This window comes from Eschrichtius robustus, chromosome 16, assembly GCF_028021215.1.
Source record: "Eschrichtius robustus isolate mEscRob2 chromosome 16, mEscRob2.pri, whole genome shotgun sequence".
Lineage (NCBI taxonomy): Eukaryota > Metazoa > Chordata > Mammalia > Artiodactyla > Eschrichtiidae > Eschrichtius > Eschrichtius robustus.
The window spans coordinates 79,477,588-79,500,223 of NC_090839.1; the positions used below are offsets into that span (position 1 = coordinate 79,477,588).

The window sequence follows — 22,636 nt, forward strand, 5'->3', positions numbered from 1 at the left end:
CTTTCAGAATTTTGGGGGCCCTGTCTTTACCCCTATATGGGTAATTTTTCCTCTCTGGTTTAGCTTTGTTTATTTATTTATTTATTTGGTTGTGTGGGCTCTTAGTTGTGGCGGGTGCGTTCCTTAGTTGCGGCTCGCCAGCTCCCTAGTTGTGGCATGCGAACTCTTAGTTGTGGCATGCGTGTGGGATCTAGTTCCCTGACCAGGGATCGAACCCGGGCCCCCTGCATTGGGAGCGTGGAGTCTTAATCACTGCGCCACCAGCGAAGTCCCTCGTTTAGCTTTGGTATGCAATGATTTAATTTAGCTTTTACAATCAATATGATGCTTTTTTGCAGGGGAGGGGGAGGGGGGAGTATTTTTTTTTATGCTTGGCAGTTCTTGAATTTTTTTTTTCCAATACTCTAACAACAATAACAATCCTAGAGCCCCCAGTGAATCAGATACATGAGCTCGCCACAGTGAAGGTGGGCTGGGACAGATTTATACACAAAATGAATCCACGTGAAGCAGCAGTCCAGACTTGCAGCTCTTCTGGCAGTGTGGGTTGCTGGACATCACAGAACCAAAAGCCTGAGAGGGTGCTGGGTAGAAATCAGCCTAAAAACATAGGGTTTGGACCACACTGCTATGATTATACAGTGTTGCCAAAATTACACACAGGCATGTATAGCAGTTTTATTCATAATTTCCAAATCTTGGAAGCAATCAAGGTATCCTTTAGTAGAGGAATGGATAAGCAAACTGTGGTACATCCAAACAACGGAATATTATTCAGCACTAAAAAGAAATGGGCAATCAAGTTATCCTTTAGTAGAGGAATGGATAAGCAAACTGTGGTACATCCAAACAACAGAATATTATTCAGCACTAAAAAGAAATGGGCAATCAAGTCACGAAAAGACATGGGGGAACTTTAAATGCAAGTTACTATGTGAACGAAGCCAATCTGAAAAGGCTACATACTGTACAATTACAAATAGACATTTTAGAAAATGCAAAACTATGGAGACAGTAAAAAGATCAGTGGTTGTCAGGGGTTGGGGGTGGGTGGGAGGGATGAAAAGGTTGAGCACAGTAAAATTTTAGGGCAGTGAAAATACTCTGTGTGACACTACAGTGATGGATACCTGTCATTGCCCAAACCCGTAAAATGTACAACACCAAGAGTGAACTATAACATAAACTATGGACTTTGGGTGATTAGGATGTGTCAGTGTAGGTTCATCTACTGTAACAAGTGTACCACTCTGGTCAGGGATGTTATAATGGGAGAGGCTATGTATCTGTGGGGAAATCTCTCTATTGTGCTGTCAATTTTGCTGTGAACCTAAAACTGCTCTTAAAAAAAATCGTCTTAAAAAATAGCCAAAACTTCAGGTCAAAGAAGTTGTCAACTGACTTGTAACCTCAGCAAAATTTTTTAAAAAAGTAAATTTTGTTGTTCATTGTCATTTGGCTCTAACATCCTATATCAAGGAGGTGGCATAACCACACAGAGAAAAATGATTTCAAATACCTTTAAGACACAGAGCATTGACCACACATGACGAGTGGAATACATTCTAAGGACAAAATAAACCACAAAGAAACACTGAATTTCATTCAGTCAACTTGTTAGCTGGCATTCTTATTTTGAATATATATACATACATATATAACATATACAGTAGAATAAAGCAAATAAGAAATTATGTCAATAAGAATAAGACTTATTCTATGTATATTATAATAAGGCTTTCAGTGAAAGATAAGTATAAAATCAAAGAAGTAAAAATCCTGTAATCACAAATTTGAATTGGAAATATTAGTATGAAAGAACGACTTACATTTCTCTTTCTAAAAAAATCAGTATCGTCCAGCTTCTGTGAAAAGTCTCAGACAAGATAACAATCCAGTAGCAGCGAGCACCTTCACTGACAAGACTTTGGTCTCTAATTTCCCACTAGAAGGAATCAGGGGTCCTTAGAGCAATGGCCGATTCCAGGTTTGGGACATGAAATATGTGGGACGAGTCTGGAACCTCTTGGGCCAGAAAGCAAGGAAGCTCTGCACAGTGGCTGTTCAGGTGTTTTGCCATTTTTTAGTCTTGACTTTTAGGTTGTGTTGTATATAATCTGGATAAGATTCCTTTTTCAGATACAGGCACTGTAAATACTTCTCCCAGTGTGTGGCTTGCCTATACATTTTTAAAGGTTATGCTTTGATGAGCTGAAATTTTAAATTTTGATTAAATCCAATTGATCACTTTGTTAAAAAATTGTTAATGCTTTTCGTACCCAGTCCAAAAAGTATTGCGTACCTCAAGATATTCTCTTTTGTGTTCTTCAGGGTTTTACGGATCACAGACCCAAAGGTAAAAGCTAGAACCATGAAGCTTTCGGAAGAAAATATAGTGGAAAATGAATAAACAAGCCACAGACTAGAGAAGAATATTCACAGTATGTATATCTGAAAAAAGGATCACACCCAGAACACATATAATGAATCCCTACAAATAAACAACAAAAATAAAACAACACAACGTCTAAAAATGGGCAAAAGAAGATGTGCAAATTATCCATAGGCACAAGAGATGCTCAACATCATCAGCTATCAAGGAAATGTAAATGGAAACCACATCGAGGTACCACTTTAAACCTACTGGATTCCTTAAAAGAAATACTGACAATACCAAATACTGGCAAAGATGTTGACACCTGGACCTCTCATACAATAGTGGTGTGAGGGGAAAATGGTACAAACACTTTAGACACTTGTTTGACCATTTCTTAAAAAGTGAAACATACATCTCCACTACATTCTAGCTATTAAATTCTTATGTATTTACCCAATAAAATCTAAACATATGTCCAAAAAAGACTTTAACATGTATGTTCATAACAGTCCTAAATTGGAAAGAACCCAACTATCCTTCAGCAAAAAAATGAATATACAAATGATCATGTTTTCACACAATGGAGTACTTCTCAGAAATAAAAACAACATGGAGGAATCTCAAAAACATTAATTAGTTAAAAGATTATATAAGGTTTGACTCCATTTACGGGAAGTTCTAGAACAGACACAACTAACCTATGGTGATAAAAATCAGAAAATGGTCGCCTGGAGCGCGTGGTGTAGGGGAGTAGAGAGAAATGACAGGAAAGAGGCAACGAGGGACTTTCTCAGGCAAAGGAAATGTTCAATGTTTGGGGAGGTGATTATTGGGGTGTATGTAACTGTGAAACCCATTAGACTGAAGACTGAATATCTGTATTTTGCTGTATTAAATCAGACTTTAATAAAAACACATACAGGGCTTCCCTGGTGTTGCAGTGGTTGAGGGTCTGCCTGCTGGTGCAGGGGACGCGGGTTCGAGCCCTGGTCTGGGAGGATCCCACGTGCCGCGGAGCAGCTAGGCCCGTGAGCCACAACTGCTGAGCCTGCGCGTCTGGAGCCTGTGCTCTGCAACAAGAGAGGCCGCGATAGTGAGAGGCCCGCGCACCGCGATGAGGAGTGGCCCCCGCTTGCCACAACTGGAGAAAGCCCTCGCACAGAAACGAGGACCTAACACAGCCAAAAAACAAAAAAAAACAAAAAAAACACATACAGAATGGGCAAAAAATGAATAATGACTGTAATGGATTTAGAAACATAAAATATATTAAAAAAAAAATAACACTACTGGAAAAGAGCCTATTGGTCACCTTTGGAGGTTGCTATGGCACCAAATCAATATTCTAAAACTTTAAATAAAAGGAAAGAATCAAGCATTTATCCGGCCTTTCCTATTTCACCTATATTTCAGAGTATCCAAATAGTTGATGAGGTTAAGTTCATTTTTAGTAGAATTATGGCTTAGGGACGCAGAATGAATGTAAAATTTAAAAATCACCATTTCGTAAGCCCTAATGAAACAATGGATCTGGGCGATGATCATTAGTGGCTGCTAGAACCATTAGGTGAAAGGTTGAGTGGGGAATTTTATAATGGACAAATCAGTCTGAAAACACATGGACCCACTGTTGAATCTTAACATCACTAAAATCCAGACAACCAGATGGTATACATCTCCTAATGTGATGTGATGGGAAGTTTACAGCATCACCTAAAGTGTTCTTGTGGGAAAGAAGGAAGGGCTAGAAAGAAGGAAACTGAGTCTAATCAACCTTCTAGATCTAATATGGCTTAGAGAAAATGGAGATTAGAGGAACATGTTGAAGACATGAAGTGGAATCAATCTGTCAAGTCCAGATTGTGCAAAATTTTACAAGACAGATGGTTTGGCGTCTTCAGTAAATGAATGCCGTGAGAATAATAAAGGTGAGGGGAAATGTTTAGATTAAAAGATACTTAAGAGGAATCTGGGTGGGGAGGGATAAATTAGCAGTATGGGATTAACAGACACACACCACTATATATTATAGATAAACACCAAGGATTTACTGTATAGCACAGGGAACTCTATTCAATATCCTGTAATAACCTATAATGGAAAAGAACCTGAAAAAATATATAACTGAATCACTTTGCTATACACATGAAACTAACACAATATTGTAAATCAACTATACTTCAATTAAAAATTTAAAAAACTGAAAAGAGGCATATCAACCAAATGCAATTTGTAGACCTTGTTCGGAAAGATCTACAAATCACATTTGTTGTTGTTTTTGTTGCTGAGAAAATCTCACAGAATTTTGAGAAACATTTTTGAGAAACATGAACTGGTAATGGATTTTACCATGTGTAAATTTATTTTGAGCCTACGCTTTAAAAAAGTCTTTATATATTAGAAATGCACTCTAGAGTTTTTATAGGCAGAATGATATGATGTCTAGGGATTTGCTTTTTAAAAGCTGCGAGGCGGCAACTGAAAAACACACAGCAAAATGTTGCTATTTGTTGAAGCTGAATGATTTGTACATTTGGATGCATTAGACTGTTCTATTTTTGTGTATGTTTCAACTTTTCCAAAATAAAATGTTGAATAAAAATAAAAGAAATTAACATAAAATGTAATGACAATTCTTCATTCTCCAATTTGTTTTGAGGGAAAAAAAAAGTAACAAGAGGCAGTATCATCTAAACCTTCATCCACTCGGGGTGGAATTCCCAGCCGGTACAAAATTATCATTAAAGATTTTAGAAACTCTACGGAAACAATTTTATTCTACAAACTGACATCATGTTGCTGGCCGTCCTTGGGAAAGTCTCTTGAGGAAGGCTTGTTTGGGGGGCGGGGTGTGTATATGCATATGTGTGTTTTTTCAGCTTTTCTTATTTAAGAGGATGGCAATACACTTTAGAGATAAGTCAGCCTAAGCCCTGAGCCCCACTGTCCAGTGGACCACAGAGTGGCACGGTGAACACCCCATACTTCTCCTGGAACCTCGTCTCAATTCCTACTCTTGGTTGGGACCCCATGCTATGCCTGTGTTCCCTCAGCATCTCACTGCCAGGTCACAGAGGACTGTTACTCCTCAAACTCAATGTTTCTAAAATGGAACTTCTCGAATTCCCACCTACAGACCTTCTTCTCTGCCAGTGTTCTCTAAATGAATCCACCCGGTTGCTCAGAAACCTGGGAGCTACCCCACACTCCCCTCTCATTCATCCCTTATGTTCAATCATCCACCAGCTCCTGTTCATCATGTCTCCTGAACGGTGCCCGGATCCATCCCTTCCTCTCCATGCCTGCTTTGGGTATGGGCACACACTCTTCTCTCAGCTGCCACAAATCCACTCTCTCTTGGTTTTTCTCTTATTCTGGGTCCCTTCTTCTCAGTTTCCTTTCCAGCTACTCCTTCCACACCTTAAATGTTGCTTTTTTTCTGGACTTTTGTCTTATCCCCTCTTCTCATTTCTCTATGCAACCTGTTGCCTCTGGCAACTTCAAATATGCTCTAGGTACCAAAGATGCTCAAGTCTATCTCAAGCTTTGTCCTCTACCCTTAGCTTAATCTCCACACAACCAACTGCCTACTGGATGAACTGGACAGTGTCAGGAACTTCAGACTCACCACATCTCAGACAGAAAGCATCAGCTTCTGCCTTGTCCCAGACATCCTCCAACGGTGCTTCTCATCTCAGAGAACAGCACCAGCAACTTCCAATTGTTCAAGCTAGTAACTTGAGAGTCAGCCTTGACTCCCGCTTCCCTTCATCCCCTCTGGACACTCAATCCTCAGATCCTGTCTATTCTGCCTTCTGAATGTGTCCATTTCTCTCCCACTGCCCCAACCATAGTCCAGCCTCTCTCACTGCCCCTCCCCTGAGTCCATCTAGCTTTATCATCCATTCTCCACATGGCAGTCATAATGATCTTCTTATTAAAAAAAAAAAAAAATTCTGATAACCTCGCTCCCCTTAACTGCCTCCAGAGGATCTGGGTTATGGGTAAAACATGGGACTATTTATAGATACACATACACACACAGATATATGTCTCTTATATCGCATGTCTTTTTTTTTCTTTCAAAATGTCCACAGTGGTCCTTAAGAGAAAGCCAAATTCTTGTTTACAAGTCTTGCATAATCTAACGCCACTAGATGGCTACCACTACATCTAACATATTTCCCTCTCCCTTTACCTGCTCCAGCCACCTGGAACGCCTCGCAGTTCCCAGAATATATTTCCTTCTCCGAATTCCAAACGTTTGCACATGCTTTTCTCTCTGCCTGAAATATCCTTTTTCTTTTTAAAACCAGTCTATTGAGGCATGATTGACATTAAAAAGCTGTACATATTTAACGTATACGACTTGATGAGTTTGGAGATAAGTATACCCCTGGGAAACCATCACCACAATCTATGCTATAAACATACACAGCACTTCCAAACGTTTTCTCCTCCACTCTTTACTTATTACTACTGTGCATCTTAAACTTACACAGTGATGTATGTCAATTATATCTCAATAGATAAACAAACAAACAAACCTTTTTTGAAAAGAACACAACATAAGATCTACTGTCTTAGCAACATTTTAAGTACGCAATGCATTGTTAACTATAAGTACCATGCTGTCTAACAGATCTCTACAACTTAATCATCTCATACAACCAAAACTGCCTGGAATATTCTTTTACTCTTACACTCCACTTCCACATCTTCTTGGCCTACCTAAATTCAACATATTTTTCAAGTCTTCAACATCGTTTCCTTAGGGAGGTTCTTCCCAACTCCCTAGAGTAGCTTATATTTCCTTGTTATCTTCTCCTCTATTCTCCCCTTGTCCTACCTTTTCACACTCATCCCATTGGTAATTACTTGTTAAATGAATGGTTTTTCTGCCTGACTATAAATTTCATGGAGATAGAGACCATGTCTGTCTACTGCGGTCTCCCCAGTGAAAACGTCTGCTAGAGCAGAGAAGGCTCCCCGTTATATCCAAAAGCATTCATCTGAACTGTTGGCCACCTGAAATATATGCATCCAGATTAAAGACCAGTCGGTGAAATCCCAAAGCCTATTCTATCTACACAAGACCAGGGGCTTTCGCTCTGAATTTTATCACAGGTATACTCTAACCCTGCACTATGAAGACCTTCCCATAGCCAGAGATGACCAACGCCAATAGGGAAGGAAGAACCAAAGACTCATACAATCTAAGGATTAGGAAAACGAGACAGAACTGATGGTCTGGTCACCTCCAGGAGTGACCATTATCCAAATCACAACATCCAATAGATAGAGCAGACTTAAGCCCAAGAGTTCCAAATAGAAGAGAAAGGTCACAAGAGGCTTCCAGACACTGGGGATTTTGACGTCAGGGGTCTGAGGGCAGGGAGGATCCTTCATGGTTAAAATGGATGCTGGATGATGAGTCCCAAAGCCCATGGACAGAGGAGTGGCTGGGGTGGGGATCAAAGCATCAGTCAACAGCACTTGTCAGAGATGTTTCATGTTTCTACTTGGGCTGAGTTATCCACCTTCACTCTGACATCAGTACTCCTGATTCTTGAACTTTCAGAGTCAGACCAGGACTGTATATGCCATCAGCGCCCCCTGATTATGAGGCCTTTGGACTCACACTGAATTATACCACCAGCTTGTCAGAGACAGGACACAAGATCGGGAGCAAGAAAAAAAAAAGAAAAAGAAAAAGAAAAAAAAAGAACAAGAGATGGGGCAAAGAGTGGGAGTGGGAGATTCCAGGTTCATCTGGAGCCCTGGGACTTAGGCCACCCCAGACAGCCCATAACTTCTAAGCCCTTTGAAGGAGGCAGTCCTTCAAATGTTGGTCTCAACAATATTTTCAACAACAATGTACACACATAGGAATTCTGCCTTTTATTCAGTTCTTGAGATTCATGGTGAGCTAAGACCTTTTCTGATGGCTTGAGGATCTGACAGCATCTTTCTACTGCCTTCCTTTCAGAATAGCTCCCAGACAGGATTCAGTCGTGGTGTATGTCACGCTCTTATATGAGAGGTCAGAATAAGACAGTGCCTTTTCTTCCCAAAGCAGACGGATATATTGGAGAAACCTGAAGCCATCTGATTTTATACCACTTAAAAGTAATCTATCTGGTCTTTTCTCCTCGGAGAATTTTTTTTTCCTCTTACCATTTAGACATGTTACTATAACATGCCTCGTTAATAGTTTCTGATTAATGTTACTCAGAACAATATGAAACCTTTCAATTTCTGATCTCATTTTCTCAGCCCTGGAAAGCTTTTTTTTCCCTCCAGTGTATCGACTGTTTTGGTCACGGGCAAGCTTGCCTTTCATCCAAACAATAGCCCTAGAGTAAACCCTACTGTTTTTTTTCCCCTGAACCACAGTGACTTTCTATTCTTCCTATTCTTTAATTACTGAGGATGGAATTAAAAAGTAATGAAAAATGTTAGAGAATAGTTAGATCACAGATGGACCTACTTCTTAGTCAAAGAAATTACAAAGATGTGGTCTCATATTAAAATTTCCCCACTTAACTAGAGCACAGAATTTTATGTCATTTCTTATAGGCTATTATAGGTTAATTTATATAATGCATGTGTGTACACTTTATATAATTATATATGTGTATATATGTGTGCATATATTACATAAGCTCTGATTTTTTTCAAGCAGCAGGGATAGCTTTCTTAATAATGTATTTTTCAAGGTGGGCCTTGAAGCATGTGGACTCTCACCCGGGTTCGTTTCTGAGAATAGATACGTATTTGCCAGGAAGCCGGCTAAGGTCGGGTGTAGACCAGGGGCTCTCAAACTTGGGTGTGCAACAGAATCATCTGGAAGGCTTATTAAAACACAGGTTGCTGGACGCCACCCCCAGAGTGTCAGTAAGTGTAGGATGGGGCCCGAGAACCTGCATTTGTAACAAGTGCCAGGTGACGTTGCTGGTCAGGGACCACACCTTAAGAACACGGACGACTGTGCAGACGGTGGCTACGTGGACCCTGGACCCAGGCCTTGGCCCTTAGGGTACCAACAGCAGTCAATTCCTGCTTTGGCAATCAGCAGAAAACCAAGGCTTCTGTGGAGAGTCAGCTTGTAGGTCATGGGATGACATGGTCTATGGGAAGTAAGAGGCACAAACATTCCCGAACGTCCAGCGTGGATGCCGGACGTGCCCGGGATAAGAGGCAAGTGATTGCATGAGGGTGGGATCCAAGCCCCATCCATCGGATGCTTCCATAGAGACGCGTGGAGAACAGCCGGGCATGGAGCTACCCCAGAGAAGACAAGTCAGAGAGCAGGCTCTGGGCCCCATCACTCCAGCCTGCCACGTGGAGGTGCAGAGCGGAACTCACGGGCCCTCAGCTCCTGGCACAGGGGCTGCGCTGCTGCAGGGCCGAGACTGACAAGCCCCTCCCCTCCTGCAGGGATCGGGTGGCCACGAAGGACTGTCACTACCATCAACACGGAGCCTGGGAGAGCCTGGCACCCAGACCTTTGCTTTGCAAGCATGGGGAGACCAACATCCCAGCAAGCCTTAGCAGTGGGTTCCGCTGTCACCACCTCTGCTCTCCCCAGAGCGCAGGCTGCCACGGCAACCAACTCTGGGGGCCCTCCTGTCCCCATAACCCCTCCACCTGTGCCCCTGCCTCCGTAGGGACAGTGCTCCTTCCCTCATCCTGTTCTCCCCTCTGTTGGTGACGTCTTACCCTCCACTGGGTTCCTTCTCACAGCATAGAGAGACATTCAAATCTCCCTTAATAAAAGTATTAAATTATTAAAACTAATAATTTACAAAATTATTATAAATTTGAGTAATTGTATACCTATTATATACAAATATACATATAATTTTATAAACTATCATAAAATTTATAAAAAATTTAAAAAGCTTAACCATCTCAATGTAGGGCTGCCTTCAGCTCCTTCCTTTCACAAATAAGTACCTGGACAAGTTATCACCTCCCATGTCACCATCGGGCTTGTCTCCATGATGTCACTGCTTCTACGCATGTTGGGTCCTAACAGGCATTCAGTCATCAATCTAACAGATACCTATTGAGCCATGTGTGAAGCACGGTTCTACATGCTTGGGATGCAAAGGTGAGCACCACAGAGATCTGTGCCCCATAAAGCTTGCAATCTAGCTAGTTAGTAAAGGCAGAGAAATACAATACGCATAATAAATAAGTCAATTCCCTGGCATGCTGGAAGTGGATGAGAGCTAAGGAAAAGAGCAGCGTGAGGAGGGATAAGGAGACGGGAGCAGGGCAGAAACTGAAGTTACAGGCCAAGCGCAACATGCTGGGCCCAAATCTTTTCCTTCACTTAAATTTCAAATGGGTAAAGGCCAAGTATATTAGCTACGATAACATATTCATGGGCTTTTTAATTGCTCAGCTTTCAAAGAAATCTTATGCAAATTCCACTTAGGAAAGAACCCAGCCTGGCACTGAAAACACAGGAAGAGTCTGCAGTCTCCAAAAGGGAGTGATTTTAGGATCCAGGGAAGGTCTCCACCATCCTCTTTGCTTCTGCAGCCTGGACATTCATTACATCATGAGGACATGAAGCCTTCCATTCCACGAAGGGGGCTCAAGTGTAGAGGAGGGGGCGATGCAGTGTCTTAAAGGTCCTGAGCCGTTAGGGATAACGAGTGAAATCTGACACAGAGAGCAGGCTTTGACTGAAGCTAGGGGTGCTGCACTGGGTACTTGCCTGGTAGAACAAGAAGGAGATTCCAGCAACGGAAGGAGGAAGAAATTCAATAAACTTAAACCTTACAGTTGTGTCCTGAGTCGTTTCCAACAAGCCTACTTCCCAGGGGCTCAGGAATGCACAAGCTCAGGACAGGGAGGAGTGGGGACACAGAGACCCCAGCTGGGCATCATCCCCCAGGACCCCACTCCTTGCGGTATGGAGGAGGACGTACCAGTTAAGTGGTTACCAGATGTCCCCCACTCCCACCCCTCATTCGGGTTCATTTATCTTAACTCTAAAGTGAAGAGGTTGGAATGCATCAATTTGTCCAACTTTTTTTTTTTACGGTGAACTTCATCTTTCAAACAGAATCTTAAGCAATACCCAGTGTCTAAAATATCCAGCAGTGGAGCTGATCTGAATGGGGGGCCAGCAAGAGGCCCATTCTGCGTCTTCTTCCTCTTCCCCCTCCCATTATCCTCCTTAGAAGCATTTCTGAGAAATGGGAGAGTCCCACAGAACATTGTCCTTCTCTCCTCTGGCATCTTATGATTCTATGATGTACATGAATTGTCAAAATATGTAGCATGTAAATTCTAATTTAAGGAGATGATTAAATTTTAAGGAAAATTTAAGGAGAGAGTGAAACTGGACGGGAGTGGGAACCAAATTCTCTAGCTAATGTCCAGATTGGGTCGCCCAGGCTTGGACAAATTGTTCAACCTTTCGAGGGGGAAGCCCAGGTCTGCCCCCGTCTGAGGAGGGGTGACAACTCTGCTGGAACATCTTTAGGAACAGAAGTGGGGTGAATGATTCTGTCATTCACCAGCTAAAGAAGCTTTAAAGACACATCAAAAATGACCAGGCAGTTCTGCTCACAAACACAAACAGACTAAGAGGAAAGGATGCCATGTCACAAACCTTGATTCCAAGTTCGATATTTTCTCCTCCGTACACATCCATCCCAGGATCCAGAAGACCAATTTCACCAAAGAACTTCCTGTTGACCACAAACGAGCAGCCAATCATGGCTGGTGTTCTGCGGGAGGGAGAAAGAAGCAACAGTCATGTGATACATACACGTGGAATATTACTCAGCCATGAGAAAAGGAAATCCTGCCGTTTGCAACAACACAGATGGACCTTGAGGGCGTTATGCTGAGTGGAACAAGTCAGAGAAAGACAAATACTGTAGAACTCTCTTATATGTGGAATCTAAAACAGTCAAACTCATAGAAACAGAGAGTAGATTGGTGTTTACCAGAGGCTGGGGGATGGAGGAATTGGGGAGATGTTGGTCAAAGGGTCTAAAGTTGCAGTTAGAAGATAAAAAATTCTGGGGATCTAATGCACAGCAGTGTGATTATCGTTAAGAATACTGGACTTGGGGCTTCCCTGGTGGCGCAGTGGTTGGGAGTCCGCCTGCCCATGCAGGGGACACAGGTTTGACCCCTGGTCCCGGAGGATCGCACATGCCATGGAGCGGCTGGGCCTGTGCACCACAACTGCTGGGCCTGCGTTCTGGAGCCCGCGAGCCACAGCTACTGAAGCCCGTGCGCCTGGAGCCCGTGCTCCACAACGGGAGAGCCCACCGCAGTGAGAGGACTGTGCATTGCAATGAAGAGTAGCCCCCACTCGTCTCAACTAGAGAAAGCCTGCACGCAGCAACGAAGACCCAACGCAGCCAAAAATAAATAAATTAATAAGTAAATTTATTTAAAAAAAAATACCGGACTTCCCTGGTGGTCCAGTGGGTAAGACTCCGCACTCCCAATGCAGGGGGCCTGGGTTCGGGGAACTAGATCCCACATACATGCCACAACTAAGAGCCTCCATGCCGCAACTAAAAGATCCTCCGTGCCACAACTATGACCCCATGCAGCCTAAATAAATAAAATATTTAAAAATAAATACTGTATTTATATACTTCAAAGTTGCCAAGAGAGTAGATCTTAAATATTCTCATCACAAAAAGAAATGATAATTATGTGACCTGTTAGGGGCGTTAGCTAATGCTATGGTGGTTGTTATCTTATTGCAATACAGAGATCAAATCAACATGCTGTATACTTTAAACTTATACAATGTTATATGTCAATTGTATCTCACTTGAAGGAGGGGGAGGAGGAGAAGAAGCCCCCTCTAAGGCATTTTACTGGTGCTGTAGGGGGTAAAGAAACACACGACATACTTCCTGCGTTCAAGCAACTAAGTTGTTATTATTACTATGATTATCGCAGCCATTTATCGAGTAATTACTACATCTCAAGCATAAATGCAAAGCACATTTCACGCACTCTCTCACTTAAAAACATCCATGGTCGTGTGAAGGAGGTAGGACCTCTCCAGCTGAAGCCCGCGGAGAGCTTGCGACCTGGCATGAATCACAGAGTAGAGATCAGGATCCAGCCAACTGCAAAGCCCTTCATTTTAGCCTTTCTGCTTCACTGCACTCTTCAGAAATGGCTTCGTGAAAGGAGCCAGCAAGCCCCCAGACTGCCAAACGCCAGAAATGCTGTTCAGATGCTTTCCTGGGCGAAACAGGTGTCTCATACTGGAGGCCCCATGAAACTCCACTGGGGCCGCCAGGAAGCTCTTTGGTGGGATTCTCCTGAGCTGAACTGTAGACCTCAATGTCAGATCCTCGTCTGTTCCTCCAGATCTTGAGCTTGACTTTGACCTTAACGTCCAGACTTTTGACTCCTCTTGGTACCCACATGGTGCGGCAGCAGTGGGACTCACTGGAAAGGTGAGTGTTCAGAGTTGAACGGACCTAGTTTGATGAACATGGGTGCTGCCATGGGAAACTGTACTTGTGTGAAGTTAATGGACCCTCTTGGATCCCAGTGAAGTCTCTGTGGAGTATCGCTGTGAAGAGATATGCAATGAGCTCAGTGCAGAGAGCAGGGGCTCAATAAACAATGCTCCTTTGCCCTCCACGTTTCTCCAGGAAGCTCACCCCAATCACACTTATGGACACAGGACACTGCCCTCTACTGGGGCAGCTGTACCAGTTACACCAGGACAGCAGCCACTTCACTGTCAGTCATTTCCTGCAGCCTTTGGTCCCTCTGAGAGAAGCAGCTGACCCCTTGCTTGGAAAAGCACTATGTGGGCCCAACTCTTATCTCAGTCAACTGAACCAGGAGTGAGCACAGATCCCAAACAGGGTGAATCAAATTATGTTTTTCCCAAAACTTGGAATCGAGACAGTGCTGGGAGCTAGAACTAGATGGTCTCATCCATCTGTAGGGCTCAGGCTGCCATTTGGGGGCAGCTCTGGTGGTCCCTGTACAAGGATGGCTGAGCAGAGGGAGGCAGGTGCACTGTGGAGGTGTGAGACCAGGGGATGGGGGAGCAGCCTGTGTCTTCGGCTGCCCATCTGCTGACAGGCCTGGCTCCCCTCTCTGCCCCTGGGTCATGCGCGAGCCCCCTGTGTCTCTGCGATCCGTCCTCCTTTTATCTATTTATTTATTTATTTATATTTTATTTTATTTATTTTTGGCTGCGTTAGGTCTTCATTGCTGTGTGTGGGCTTTCTCTATTTGCGGCGAGTGGGGGCTACTCTTTGTTGCTGTGTGCGGGCTTCTCATTGCGGTGGCTTCTCTTGTTGCGGAGCACGGGCTCCAGGCGCGTGGGCTTCAGTAGTTGTGGCACGCGGGCTCAGCAGTTGTGGCTCATGGGCTCCAGAGCACAGGCTCAGCAGTTGTGGCGCATGGGCCCAGTTGCTCCGCGGCATGTGGGACCCTCCCGGACCAGGCCTCGAACCCGTGTCCCCTGCATTGATAGGCAGATTCCCAACCACTGCGCCACCAGGGAAGCCCGATCTGTCCTCCTTGACTTAACCCCTGTGTATTAGACTGGTTTCTGTTCTTTGCAACTGAATGGTGCCGATGACATGTGCTATCTCCCCCACCCTCTACTTATGATCTAGGGGAGGGTGGACGTTTTATCACACAGCCAGAAGTGGCAAACTTAAGGGAAGATTCATTCTGGGAGAGTTACAAGCCAGGGTCACTCGAGTGATGGAGAAATGCCAGTGACATGTGTGCTTGGAGATGGGACATGTGGTCCTGGGAGGGCGGGAGACTGCAGAGAAGGGGGAATGGGAGCCAGCACTGGTGTCACCTCAGTTTTCTAAAGAGCCACTGCTGAGCACATCAAGAAATTCTGAGAAGTTAGAACAGTCTCTCCAACCCCTAAGCTCAAGGTCTGAAAATTCCCAATGTTAACATGCATGCGTAATTAAGATCCTGCTCTAAGACGCTGTGCTTTCTAACCCCTCGAGGGCAAGCAGGGCAGTTAGAATCGCAGGGCACAGCAGTCAACAAACACTCTCGAAGGGGTGGCTCTGGGCACAGCCCCATGGCTGAAAAGCATGTTTCTCTGAGATTGGTTCAGGATCCACCGACACCAGCATCACCCCGAGGGCTCCTTAGAAAATGCAGATTCCTGGGTGCAGCCCAGACCATGGAACCAGACTTACAGAGACGGGACTTAGGAGTTTGTGTTTGTACCAGCAGAACCAGCCTGTGGAGCCATCTCCCTCTTGAACTGCCAGGTCTCCAAGAGCAGAGAAGTTATCCCCCTAATTTCTCATTGTATTGCCAGGAGTGAGTGCCTTGCTGACACAGAGCTAGATACTGTTGAATGAATGAACGAGTGTGACAGATCTGGTGACCGCCCCTGGTGGGGAAGGGCCCCGGGATGCCCCAGGGACAAACTAGCTGACCTGAACCAGAAGCCAAGGGCAGCAGGACAGTGTGCGGTCGCTAGGGGAGGGAGGGAGGGATGAACAGAGAAGAAGGAGGGAAGGAGAGGGAGAGAAGGAGGAGGGAGGGGAGGAAGAGAAAGGGGAGGAGGAAGAGGAAGAGGAGGAGGGAAGGATTCAAAGCACAGAACTTTCACTGTCAAGGACACAGGCCGCTTCTTCCTTCCCGATACCTCTCAGTTTGCCCTTTAGGAAACATCTTTTGCCATCACGCAGCCTGATATTTTCATATAACTGGCTTTATCTGGATGATATTGTTTGCTTGCGGTGGCAAGGAGAGATGGATTCACAGTATGAGTCACCCTGGGTCCTCTACCAGATGCTCACAGCTCTATTCAGCGTATTCCAGCAGGTCCCACATCAGAAGCCCTTGGACTCCCCACGACAGGACGGAGAGGTCCCCTAGTGCCTCCTCATTAAAATTAGGCCACAGCAGCCATCCAGCTGTCACGAGGCCCCGCAAAGAGGTCACAGACAAGCAGGCTGCTGTCCGCATCCTGGCGGGCTGCCAGAACCCAAAGATGAAGGGCAGGAGGCTGGTCCTCACGCAACGAAGATGTGGAATGAGCATGTGCTCATTATTGCTGTTGGTGGCATGTGGAAAGGACCCCTAAAGGCCACGGTCAAACACCTGCCACCGTGTCAAGAGGGTGCCTGGGCGCTGGTACACATCTTGGCACTCTAATGAGGCCAGGCTTGACAGGGATGGTGCAGAGGAGGGGCTGGAAGCAGCCTGGGAGACCAGCCCCGAGGAGACGGCCTCCCTGCTAAGCCAAGAACCCAGTTCTGCAAACAGCAGGGCTCCGAGGCTGCCCCACCGTGCTGGGAACAGGGCAAGGTTCAAGCAGGTGACTGATGTATCACTGGTCGATGTGGAGACTAAATAATTAAAAGGCGTATCCTCACCCATGGCTGGACCAGCGAGTGGTGCTGGTGAGCTCAGTGGATGACTGCTCTGAATTCTGGACTGATGATGGACAGCTGTCCCCACTGCTCGGGAGAAGCAGGTCTCCAACAGAAAACCCCCGCCTGGCCCTATCTGGGACCCACTGCACTGGTGGCACGGTTAGCCAGACCCGTCCTTACAAGCAGAACCAAGAGCCCACTGGGGCCCCACTTCCCCTCCAAGGTTTCATCCTCACTTGCCCATCAAACCACAGTTGATGGCACTTCGGGGTGATGAGCTCCTGGAGCGTGAGCCTACAGCCTCGTTCTTCAAACTCCACTGCGATTACCACCATCAGCACAAACATTTCAGTTCGAGATCATTCAAAAAAGATAATCATATTAAGGGATCTGCCAAAGTCTAATAGCTCCATTATGGAGGAGAAGAACAGAAATTAAAAATAATCGTCTTTATTGTTGCTGTTCCAGAGAATATATGCAACATACACGATGGTTCCAGCTGAGAGAGAGAGAGGAGAAAGGGAGGGAGAGACAGGGGAGGACAGGGCGGCAGGCCCAGGAATTTCCACCCAGATATGCAGAGCTTTGTCAATGTCACTGCTCCCTCTCCTCGTTGGTGACAAAGGGCCCATCTGTGTTCTAGATGTGTCCACCCTCAAAACCCTTCACTGGCTCCCTACTCTCTCCTGAGTTAAGTAAAGTTCTTCCTTAGCATGCCTGCCCATGGCTTGAGCACACTGGGCAATTCATTGTTCGGGAAACGTGTCCCAACTTATGCCTGGACGTCCTTCTCCAGAAATGTCCTCCACAAGACCACCTCCGTCTGCCCAAATCCTACCCACCCCTCAAAACATAGTTATCTTTTTTGGAAAAAAAAATTATGTTGCAAAAAACACAAAGATATATGTCTTACAGAAAATATACCTTGACAAAAATACGAAAACAAAAAACTCATCTGTGCTCTCTGGCCGTAAGCACTCAACTCTCTCATCCAGCCCCTATCGTTCCAGTTCACCTCCTCGAGCTCACCGGATCCACCCCTCCTTCCACCCCACTGGGACCTGCAGTCCACTGGCGCTGCCACCTTGACAGTGGAACCCCTCCTCTTGTGTTTTTCCCACCCCCCAAGCTCAAAGCCATGGTTGCTTATTGTAAGAGTGCCCTGGCTTCCCCACTCCCACTTTGCTTTGTTGGCAGAACCCTGATGCTGATAAGTGCAACTCTCCGCAGGCTGGTTTGGCTTTAAATTCAGGGCTGTGTGTGTCCAGTGGGTCCTCAGTGGTGTCCTACAATCCTGCTCCAGGGCCCGAGTTACTCCACCCTGACTCTCCTAGAAGACTCTGCCCCAGCGTCTCCTTCCTCCGCAAACCTCCCACACCACCTCCTCCCTCTCAACCAACCACGTTCCTTCCTACTTCCCTAAGAAAGCAGCAAACAAAAGCGGATGTCCCCACCTCCCACGTCCACCCACTTAGAGGCCCCCGTCACCCGCCTGCCTCCCTTTTGCTGTAATTGAACTGTCCATGCTCTTAGCTGAGGCCAACCCCTCCACCCATCCTCTCTCGCTGCTCAGGGACCTCACTTCAGCCATCCCCCCTCCCCTAAATACACCTGTATTAAAAATCTATTCTTGGGGCTTCCCTGGTGGCGCAGTGGTTGAGAATCTGCCTGCCAATGCAGGGGACACGGGTTCGAGCCCTGGTCCAGGAAGATCCCACGTGCCGCGGAGCAACTGGGCCCGTGAGCCACAGCTACTGAGCCTGCGCGTCTGGAGCCTGTGCTCCGCAACAAGAGAGGCCGCGACGGTGAGAGGCCTGCGCACCGCGATGAAGAGTGGCCCCCACTTGCCGCGGCTAGGGGAAGCCCTCGCGCAGAAACGAAGACCCAACACAGCCAAAAGTTAATAATAAATAAATAAATAAATAAAATTAAAAAAAAAAATCTATTCTTACTTTCTGTACTCTTGATGCTTTGGCACTTGGGTCCTTGCTGACTGTGGAGAGACTGCCCCTCCCAGGACTCGCCAGTTCTTAGAGACAGCAAAAAACCAGCTGGAGAAGATGCCTCTCCTATGCAAACTAACCAGCCCAGAGCCCACACTCCCAGCCACCTCCCCTACCTGGTCTTTACACTCCAGGAAGCAATAGCCCTCTACCCTGATCACCCCAGGGCCAGGAACCAGATAACTGGAGACAGCCCCCTACACCCCAAAATATTCCAACTAGCCGATCCTAAGCCAGATCAGCTGCTTACGTTGCCTCGCCCATTTCTTCTGGAAGAAACTGCAGTAAAGACTTGGGCTTTTGCCTTCTCCTCACTTCTTCTCCTCCTAACTGCCCCAGGTACTTCCCCGGATGGCCCTGTGTGGCATGGCAGGCCTCCTTCTCTTGGAAACTGTGGGTAACAAACTATCTTTTTAATGGCAATAATCTGTTGTCCTCACCATATCTGAATTTAAAAACCCTGAGTACATATTAGAGCAACACTGTACATTATCGTCTTCCGTCCTGGGCTGGCTCATTCCTAGCAGCTCACAGTCTACAATTCCCCTCTTGACCCACCTCCCTTACAGCTGCCTCTCCTCATTTTTTGCTCCCCCTTACAGCAAAGCCCCTTTAAAGAGCTGTGTAGGGGCTTCCCTGGTGGTTCAGTGGTTAAGAATCCACCTGCCAACGCAGGGGACACAGGTTTGAGCCCTGGTTTGGGAAGATCCCACATGCTGCGGAGCAACAAAGCCCATGCGCCACAACTACTGAGCCTGCGCTCTAGAGCCCACAAGCCACAATTACTGAGCCCGCGTGCCACAACTACTGAAGCCCGCGCGCCTAGAGCCCGTGCTCCGCAACAAGAGAAGCCACGGCAATGAGAAGCCCGCGCACCGCAACGAAGAGTAGCCCCTGCTCTCCGCAACTAGAGAAAGCCTGCACACAGCAACGAAGACCCAATGCAGCCAAAAATAAATAAATAACTAAAATAAATTAAAGAGCTGTGTACACCTGGTGTCTCCAATTTTCTCTCCAGTTCTCTTCTAAGCCACTCAACCAGGCTCTCATCCTCACTGCTACATGGCAAGTGCATTTGTCAAGGTCAGAGATAACTCATCCTATATCTAATGGCTGATTCTCAGTCCTCATCACGTGTGCCCTCCTAGCTGCCTCTGTTACAGCAGATCATTCCCTTTCCCTGGAAGCAGGCTCTCCACGCCCGGCTGTCTTCCTGGACGCCCCTTTCAATCTTCCTTCTTGACTCTTCCTTTGCTTTCTGATGTTCAGGGTAGAAGGACTCCAGGGCAGAGCCCTTGGATCTCTTTTCTTCTCCATCTGCATTCACTCCTTGGTGATCATGTTTGCTTTCTTGGCTTTCAATAGCATTTATATTCCAATAGTTTCCAAATTTACACTCCAGTCTGAATCTTTCCTCTGAACTGCAGACTGGTACATCCAATAGCCTACTCAATGGCTCACTATGTCTAAGGGATTCCTCAGACACAGTTGGAAAGGAATCGTTAACCTTCCTTCCACTCAAACCTGTCCCACCTGTCTTTTCTATCTTAGGTAATGTCAACTCCATTCTTCCAAATGTTGGGGTAAAAACCTTGGTGTTGGGACTTCCCTGGTGGTCCAGTGGTAAAGGATCCGCCTTGCAATGCAAGGAACTTGGGTTCGATCCCTGGTCAGGGAACTACGATCCCACACACCGCGGGGCAACTAAGCCTGCGCGCCACACCACTGAGCTCGTGCACCTCAACTAGAGCCCACGTGCTGCAAACTACAGAGCCCAGGCCCTCTGGAGCCTGCGTACCACAACTAGAGAGAGAAAACCCGCACGCCACAACTAGAGAGAAGCCCATGCACCACAACGAAGAGCCCACGAGCCGCAACGGAAGATCCTGCATGCCACAACTAAGACCTGACGCAGCCAAAAATAAAAAATAAAAATAAATAAATCAATAAAAATTAAAAAATAAATAAATAAAAAAACCCTTGGTGTTGGCTTTGGCCCCAACTGGTCAGAAATTCTTATGGCTCTACCTTCAAAATACATCTGGGATCTGAGGACCTCTCACCATCTTCACTGCCACCATGTAATCTGAACCATCATCATCATATTGCCTGGATTACCACCATGGCTCCCAACTGGCTTCCACCCTGCTCTCTTGCAGCCAACTCTCAATGATCTATTGAAATGTAAGTCAGATCAGGCAATGTGTCTGCTGGAAACCCTCCAGTGATTCCTCATTTCCTTCAGAGTAAAAGTCAGGGTCTCACAACAGCCTCCAAGGCTCCATCTGGACAGTCTGTGTTTCTGAGCTTCTTCTTGCCCTCTCTGCTCCAGCTACATTCTTAGGTATACGCTCAAAAATAACTGAAAAGAGGCATTCCAACAACAGCTTGTACGTGCATGTTCACAGTAACATCTTTCACAGTAGCCAAAAGGTTGAGCCCAAATGTCCATCAATGGATGCATGGATAAACAAAATGTATATATGGTCCACCTGTACAATGGATTACAGTTCTGAGACATGCTGCAACATGGATGAACCTTGAAAACATCATGTTAAGTAACAGAAGAAAGAAGGTCATCTACTATATGATTCCCTTTACATGAAACGTCTAGAACAGGGAAATCCATAGAGATAGAAAGCAGATTGGTGGTTGGCAGGGGCAGGGGGGAGGGGATAGTAGGGAGTGACTGCTTAGTGGGTACAGGGTTCCCATTTGGATGAAAATATTCTGGAAGTAGATAGTGGTGACGGTTGCAAAATATTATGAATGTACTAAATGCCACTGAGTTATACATGTAAAATGGTCAATTGTATATGTATTTTACCACAATAAAAAAATGTGGAACTGGGGATAATAATCCTTAAGCTTCCTTTGATTGTCACATTACATTATAAATGGGAACCCAAATTTTCCAGTTGCCGTTAAACAGAGGGCAGGAGACTGGAGGGGTGGTTCTATCTCCATCCTTACCTTCTATTCATGGAGACAGATTTTCTAGCACTCTGGAGATACCGTCCCAAGATGCTTCCAATTTTAGCCCAAACACCATATTTTCACAATCTGGGATAAATGGCGCAAGCACCAAGGTGCTCACTCTAGGATGGGTGGGGACACACGGCCCCAGGGCTCAGGGAAAGCACATTAATCTAAACGTCCTGCTGGGTGGTCGTCCAACCATCTGTGACTCAGTCTCCTCATCAGTAAACTGGGCATGAGACTCTGTCCTGGAGACCTAATAGGATTGTGGTTAGAATCTGATGAGGTGATGAAAACACACGGTCTCCGTGCAGGACAATGTACTCAACACGTGTGAAGTGTTATCAAGAACTTTAAAGAAAAGCAGAGGGATGAAGGACTGAGGGGGAGGGGAACAGAGGGGAGAAGCTGGTGAGGGAGTATCCTGGCAAATGGTGGCACTCCAGGAAATATTTTGGGTCTAGAACGAGACAGGCAGCGAAGGAAGCCTGAGTTCTAGGAGGAAAGAGAAATAAGGAAGTCTAGTATACAACATGGTATAAAGGTGTGAAGTCTGAGGTCAGTATCAGGGGTGGGTGTCTGAAAACACCCCAGGAAAGAGAGTGGGGCAGTCACAGTGGCCCAAGAGAAATGCCTGTCCAGCTTGCAGTGACGGGTGAAGGACGCTTAGCCCCGCAGATGGCCCAGCCCGTCCAGAGGTCACCTCCTCTCAGCCCTGAGGTCAGGGTCAGTCTGTGCCTCTGCCTGTGGGGTCCAGGAGAAAATGTGTGAGATCCCACCTCCTTGCTGCTCCTGGCACTTGTTCAACTCAATGCCTTATCCGCACTGCACAGAAGGGCTCTCAGTAGGGGTCAAGTGTGGCTGTTCGTTTGCGCATTTGGTCATCT

The 22,636-nt window shown here is 45.8% G+C and overlaps 1 protein-coding gene across 1 annotated transcript in view; it reads right to left on the minus strand.

The window, feature by feature from the left end:
* GALNT17 (polypeptide N-acetylgalactosaminyltransferase 17) overlaps positions 1-22,636 on the minus strand; it is a 447,372-nt gene that overhangs the window by 82,160 nt on the left and 342,576 nt on the right. Inside the window, exon 6 of the mRNA XM_068523846.1 lies at positions 12,012-12,129. Coding sequence (XP_068379947.1) covers positions 12,012-12,129 — 118 coding nt within the window. The remainder of the gene's footprint in view (positions 1-12,011; positions 12,130-22,636) is intronic.